This window comes from Arachis ipaensis, chromosome B09 (genome assembly GCF_000816755.2).
Source record: "Arachis ipaensis cultivar K30076 chromosome B09, Araip1.1, whole genome shotgun sequence".
In the NCBI taxonomy this organism is placed as follows: Eukaryota; Viridiplantae; Streptophyta; class Magnoliopsida; order Fabales; family Fabaceae; genus Arachis; species Arachis ipaensis.
In genome coordinates, this window is record NC_029793.2 from 141,720,084 (window position 1) to 141,727,025 (window position 6,942).

Here is a 6,942-nt window from a genome sequence, read left to right on the forward strand (position 1 = left end):
TTTTTTTAAATGTATATTTAAATATTTAAATTAAATCAATTTAAAATACACCTTCTAGTTTCTAGATTGAAATTTGCAGTTAGGTGTTGTTGCACACTGTGAGTTGTAACATTTGCAAGCTTGCGTCATTGATTTAACTGGTCATGGATTTAATTTTTAAGTTCTGTTATCACTATGGTCTATGGAAATGTTTTGTACAAGAAGATCTTACCTCACTGAAAGTCTGAAACTATGTCAGTCAATTACCTATTATTTATAAGGTTTTTATACCCTTGAGCTTTTATATGTGTAGATAAAGCACCCTTAGTCCTTAAATATCTAAAAACACGTTTGTAAATTTACCATTTATATTCGTGTCTATGATTTCATCTATACGTATAAAATACATCTATTTATACAAATAATAAAAGAGTTTCCTTGAAATGGTTAATAATTGGTTTCAAAATGTTAATAATCCAAATATCCATACATCAAGGAGTTGGGGCATAATAAAGAGTTTGGAAATAAGAAAAAAATAGAAAAATATATTATAAATACATAAATAAAAATACGAATAAATGTTACAATGTCCACTTAAAAAAATGTGAGTTCTTAGTCCACCAGTACCAAATCCTAATAATAGTAGTACAAAAATCATTACTTAACTAACTATGCATTTGCACTGCAAAGTTTGATTTAGTGGCATCAATGTATGCCTTACTTGAAAAGTGTGCTAGGTTTAAATCCTAGCTGTGGCTAGAAAATAATTATATAAAATCCATGGAAAGGGGAGGTGTGTGTATGTGTTATATAACTTAACCTAAAAATAAAAACTAATGTGCATTTGGATTAACCTATCATTATAGCTATTTTAGTTTTGATTTACCACAACTAAAATTAGAGATGGAAAAAAAACCTGCATCCACAGATACCCGTAGGAATTACCTACAAAGAGGAGGTTAATAGAGACTCGCAAAAATCTTCACGGAGACAGGGATCTGCCCCCACGAGTAAATAGGGACAGGGGGTAGGGATTGAGGTACCCACCCTACAAGGACCTGCGAAATTCCCATAAAATAAAATTTATTTAAATGTCCTTATATATATGTTATGTAAGTAACTCTAACTCCTTTTAATTTATATATTAAAAATTTTGTTTATGTTATTATGTTAAATTTCTATTTGAATTATGTTTGAGTTGATATATTTGGTTGAATTATATAAGATTTTATTATGATTGTGTTAATTTTTTTAAAAAAAAAAATTAAATTTCATAATATTCATGGATAACGGTGGATACCTGTCTCCTCTGTGTAGAAAAATAAATGAGACTTATAACAAGTATAAAACAGGAAGAGAGATATTTTACTAAATGAGGATGGGGTGGGAGACTCTGTATCCCATAAAATCCTATTGTCATCCCTAAACAAGAGATAGGGGGTTAGAATAATAAATTAATAGTGAATTTTGATATGGATTCATATATTTGTAAAGAAAGTAAAATGTCAAATAATTGATGAATTTATAGGTCTTTCAAAAAAATATATCAAATAAGTTTTTGAAAAGTTACAACAATATATTTATAGATTTTGACATAAAGATGAATTGTATCCAATATTGTTTCTATTTAGTATTTTAATTTTTACATGTAAGTTTATTAGATTTTTTTCCAAAAACTTTATATTTTTATTAGTGGTTTATGTCTATTACAGAATTTCTCAGTTACATAATTTAAACGTGAATTGTGATAATCAAGTGATTAGTATGGTATCAGGTATATCATGAGATAGGAGATAGGACACTAATGATATTTTTAATTAACTAAAATGGTAGTTTTCTTGTCTCCAAATGACACTAACTTGGTCCTTTTGTATGACTATCATTCTGAATAATAGCCTTTTCTATTAATTAACCTTTATATACTTTATCCACAGTTTTTAGTGATTATTTTCCTTCATTCGCATTTGTTCTCTCAACTCTATCTTTAGAGTTTGTCACAAAAGCTTCTTACATTAGTTGTTTTGAAAAAATAAAAAAAACGCAAGTCTAAAATGTTATCAAAAAGGGAAATATGGAATCCGTGGAGTGTGCTTATGCTTTAATCAATTCCAAATTACTTTCTAATATGTCATCTAGAATTTTCTTTGTTAGACTCTTTTTCCTTACAGGGTTGATTGAGAGGTAAGGGGTTTAAGAACAAAAGATAAGGAAGATTTGAGTAATGAAAATAGAAGAAAACGGTCAACCTCGAACTTTCCATAAAAATGACGTAAAACTCTAACCTACCCAAGGAGAAACCCAAAAGAAGGGGATGTATCTTAGATTTGGATTCGGCCCACAAAAATAGCGTTGAAAATTGCATGGCCCAAATAGGTGACCCAACCTCAACGGCCTTAAAAAATAAAAGAAGTGGGCCCAGAATCAGTTTTGCAAGCTCGTATGTCCATGTTTGAAATATAGCCTCAAATCATTAACGTGGTTTTTAACTTGTTTTACCTCGACATTAAATTCCAGGGACCCATCAATTATTGGGAGCTGACCTTTCTGTTCAGCAATAATTAAGAAAACATGTTGGCATTGCTAAATTTGAAAACCCCACCAATAATCCACACACACAAAAGTAAATGATGAGTTGGTACACTCAACCCCTTCCCTATCCCTCCCTTGACCCTTATCTACTCACTCCGGGAATGCAACTACGCCTGACTGGTCAACCCAATTACATAGAATTTTTTTTACTAACTGCTACTGAATCATCATCAAAGGCGTATTATTTTCTTGTTGTTCACTCCCATGTACCAAGTTTGAATATGAGACCATATGATAAGTATAAAATATAAATGCATAGCCATGGTTGATATATCATTACAATTCCTTATTGATAAGAAGATTAATTATTTTGGTACATTAATGTCTGAATATACCAAGTCAAAACAACTCACCAATATAGAAAAGATGGGGGCATTTTTCTTTATGTTATGCTTCAAAAGATTCCAAGCATCCTATGAGTGAAATTTAAATCTGGAGGGAGGAAGATTGAAGTAGAATACCCAACCAAATTAGTCACAGGTTAAAAGCAATTGTGTAAGTTACACAAAAGATCAATGGTGATCCCTTTTCTATTTTTTCCTTCCAATGCTAACTTGCTCAGAGCATTGTGTGGTTTTGTTTTGTGGGGAAGATAATAGACAGTAATGGGGGGAAAAGCGAGGGAGCAGAGGCACATGGTAGTTTCCAAGGGTGTGGCAATAAAAGCCAAAGTCATAACATAACAACAACCAGTTTTAAATATGTCATTATTAATATGGCACCATAAAAATTGAGTTCTTATATCAGAATGAAAACCAGTGTGTGTGTGTGTGTGTGTGTGTGTCTATATATATTGTTGAATCAAATGTACCAACATGGGCTTGGTTTTTAACCAAAGGTGAAACGTCAAAAATAGTAACCATACCATGAGCATGAATGTTTGATAATTTCTTGTTACATATTTAAGACTGGGAATACCCAATAACTTTATTTTACCTTAAATACTGAAAAGCCAGACTACAAGTTCCCAGAAAAGAGCAAGAAGTAATATAGTAGTACCCTACCATGGAAGTGACAAAAACTAGCAGAAAAAAGAGTACCATGGAAATGACACAAACTAGCATGAAACCCAACACCAACCATGATGACGAACGTTACAAAAACAGACGCAACTGGGTTATTAAATACAGCTAGGCCATCTTCAGAAAAGGTCAAAATTGGCCATAAGAATTAAGAACATAAAGCAAACAGAACCAAAATAGCCACAGAAGAAAAAAAAAAGAAAAGAAAATTATTGAAAAAGTCTTGGCTAGCTGCAGCATAAGTACATAGAAAATGACAGATAAGAATCAATCAAACAAGGGAGAGATAGCAATAATAATAAAGAATAGAAAAAACAAGATGGGTTTTTATTCACATCACTGGCAAACCCAAAAAACAATCCCACTTCTTACATATACAAGAAAAAAGCATTATTCTCACGCTGATAATCATCAATCTAAGAAATGGCTAAGAATTGTAGATAATAAATATCAAAACACTGGTCTTTCACACACACTATAGTGACCTCAGAAAACAACATCATGATGAACAACTTAAGACCAGCAAAGGAGCTAGCTGTGAAAGTGAAAGAGATAGAGAGATTGAGAGAGAGGATAGCATTGACTACTCACCACACCACTCACCATCCATCAAGCTGTGCCAAAACCCATATCATTAACAAGAACAACACATGAATTCTTTCACAGGAATTGGAATGTAGTGTGGTGTGTTGTGTTGAGTTGTGTACTCCAACAAATTGGGAGCAAAGTTGAGTTGAGCTTGACCACCATTAACACTAAATCTACTAGTAATTGCACTTGAGCTGGCTGCAACAACAACCAAACTTGTACACTCCATTAGGATTTAGGACATGATGGACGAGAGTAAGTGAAAAACTCAAAAACCAAAGCAACCAATAATGCAATCCCATTATCATTACAAAGCTTATTAGTCTCTCCAACTCGGAGAACCTTGCTTTCTTTTAATCACAACCAACATTATGAATTTCCAAGCTGCATTTGCACTTGCACACAGCAAACACTGATGATCAAGGTCCTGAAAACCGCTTCCAGCCTCAATCTGCAGCAATTCATCTTCATCATAATAAATAACTTAAAACAAATCCATCACCTCTCTCTTCCCCCCATCTTTTTTTCTTCTCTTCCAGCAAAAACCCCAGAGTTCTAAACAATTTTGAACTTCTAAAAAGCCTAATTAATTCTTCAAACCAGAAGGGATTAAATTAAAAAGAAAAAACCCTAATTGAATTCATGGACTTCTCCACTCAAAAAACTAAAAACAAAAGAGCCCTAAACCTAAAAATTTTACTCAGCATCTTCTGCTTTGCACACACAACGAACAAAGAGATAACCATACACAAAACAAGATATATATATTTATATATATATATATACGAAACAAACACCACCATCTTCCAAGTTCATATCTCGGCCACCAAAACCACCGCGAATTCAGCGAGGCTCATCGTCTCTCCGGCCGGAGTTTCCGGGCCCTCCCGACAAAGAAGCCAGCAAATTCAGATGTCCAGGAAGGTAATTTCCCAGCCTCGCCGCCGAAGCTTCTCCCATGGCTTGTTGCTGCTGCTGATGTTGATGGTGAACGAACAAAGAAGCTTGCTGCTGCTGAGACACCGACACCGCCGCCGACTGCACAACCATCTCCGGCGGAGGAGCAGCCGTTGCGAAACTCCAAATTTGACCGAAATCGGGCCTGGCCGGGAGGGCCCAGAGCCCCGCGGGAGCTCCGGGGCCCACTAAGGACCCCACGGCGGGCCCCACGGAGACGCCGTCGTCCTTGGCGGAAGCGTCGTCGTCGGTGCGTATGCGCTTGCCGAGTATGAAGGGAGTGGGAGCGAGCAAGGGCTTGTGGTCGAGCGAAGACGCTGCGGAGGTTGAGGAAGGAGAAGAGAGAGAGCCAGCACCGCCTCGTACGGAGACGGAAACGGAGGAGAAGCTGGCGGGAGTGGTTCCAGTTCCGGTGGCGGCGATGATTGAGGGCTCGGCCTGGCGGAGGAGCCACTCGATGGTCTGGCCGTCGGACTTGTGGCCGAGCTCGCGGGTGAGCTGGAAGACGCGGGCGGCGCAGATGATAGGCATCCGAATACGGCGGCCGCGTCCGTCGACCTTGCTGTGTCGGTCTTTGGATGGGGGCTTTTTGACGACGAGGGCGCCGTTAGTTGGTTGTTGCTGTGAGTGGTGACGGTGTGTGTCAATGTTGGTAACGGCGTTAGAGGTTCCGTCGGTGTTAGACATGGATGTGGTTTGTGAGTGTGAAGGGCAGTAGGGTTGGTTGATTGGGTAAGGTAACGGTGGTGGTGGTGAAGAGAGAGAAATTATTATTATTATTTATTATTATTTTTTTGTATATGTGTGTGTGTGAAGGGTTTAGTAGAGTTGAGTTGAGTTGAGCTGGAATAGAGAGTATAGTAGTAGTAGTATAAGTGAGTGAGTGAGAGAGAGAAAAAGAGATGAGAAGGGTTTTGTTTGGTGTTTGTGCTGGCAACTAGGGTGAGAGAGAAGGGAAGGAAGGAAGAGGGAGAGGGGGGGCTAATGATTGAGCGGCAGGAGCTGGTGGAGACAGGAGAAGGGGCACATGGGTGGTGGGCTCCACTACTTACCCCCACAGCTCATACCCCATTTTCTCTCTTTCTCTCTCTTCTCCTCACTCCTCCACGCGCTTCCATCTTCTTCCTCTTCTGACTTCTCCTCCTCCCCCTCTAAAGTCTTAAGGGTTAGAATAAATATTTAGATCATCAATAAATATTTTTTTTAGTATTTAATTAATAATAATTTATATTCATATTTATGGATATTTTGAGTATAAAAATATATTATTTATATTTATAATTTTTAAAATTTATATATATAAATTAATAAAATTTATTTGTTAATACAATTATAAACCAATTCAATAGACTAAACTACTAAAAGTAATCATGAAAGATTGATTTACTGACAAAAGTAACTATAAAAGATCATAACACCTCATATGTCTATAAATAATTAGATCTGTTTGACAAAAATAACCACGTACACAAATTATACTCTGATAGTTTTGATTTTACCTTTAATTTTTTTCTGGTCATATTAACATTTCTCTCTCTGTGGTCTATTGGAGCAATCGTGTATTGGTTATTTTTGACAAACAAAACTAATCAATTATAGACATATGGATGTTATGATTTTTTATAGTTACTTTTGTCAGCAAATTAATCTTTTATGGTTATTTTTGGTAATTTAGTCAATTCAATATCTATTAAATACTAAGTATCGAAATTCTAACTTTTTATTGAATACTAACTTAGTTTATACTTTTTATTCGGTAAATTTATATTTTGTAAGACAAAATAAAAGTTACTTTTAAGTTTTAACA

At 35.7% G+C, this 6,942-nt stretch overlaps 1 protein-coding gene across 1 annotated transcript; it reads right to left on the reverse strand.

Annotated features, from left to right (window-relative positions):
- On the reverse strand, positions 3,897 to 5,852 carry LOC107618453 (transcription factor TCP7). Its single transcript, XM_016320535.2, has one exon. It carries the CDS (start codon positions 5,820 to 5,822, stop codon positions 5,022 to 5,024), a length of 801 nt encoding a protein of 266 aa, XP_016176021.1. The 5' UTR covers positions 5,823 to 5,852; the 3' UTR covers positions 3,897 to 5,021.

Coding starts and splice junctions, on each gene's coding strand:
- LOC107618453 (XM_016320535.2), bottom strand. CDS start 5,822: ATGTCTAACACCGACGGAACCTCTAACGCCGTTACCAACATTGACACA.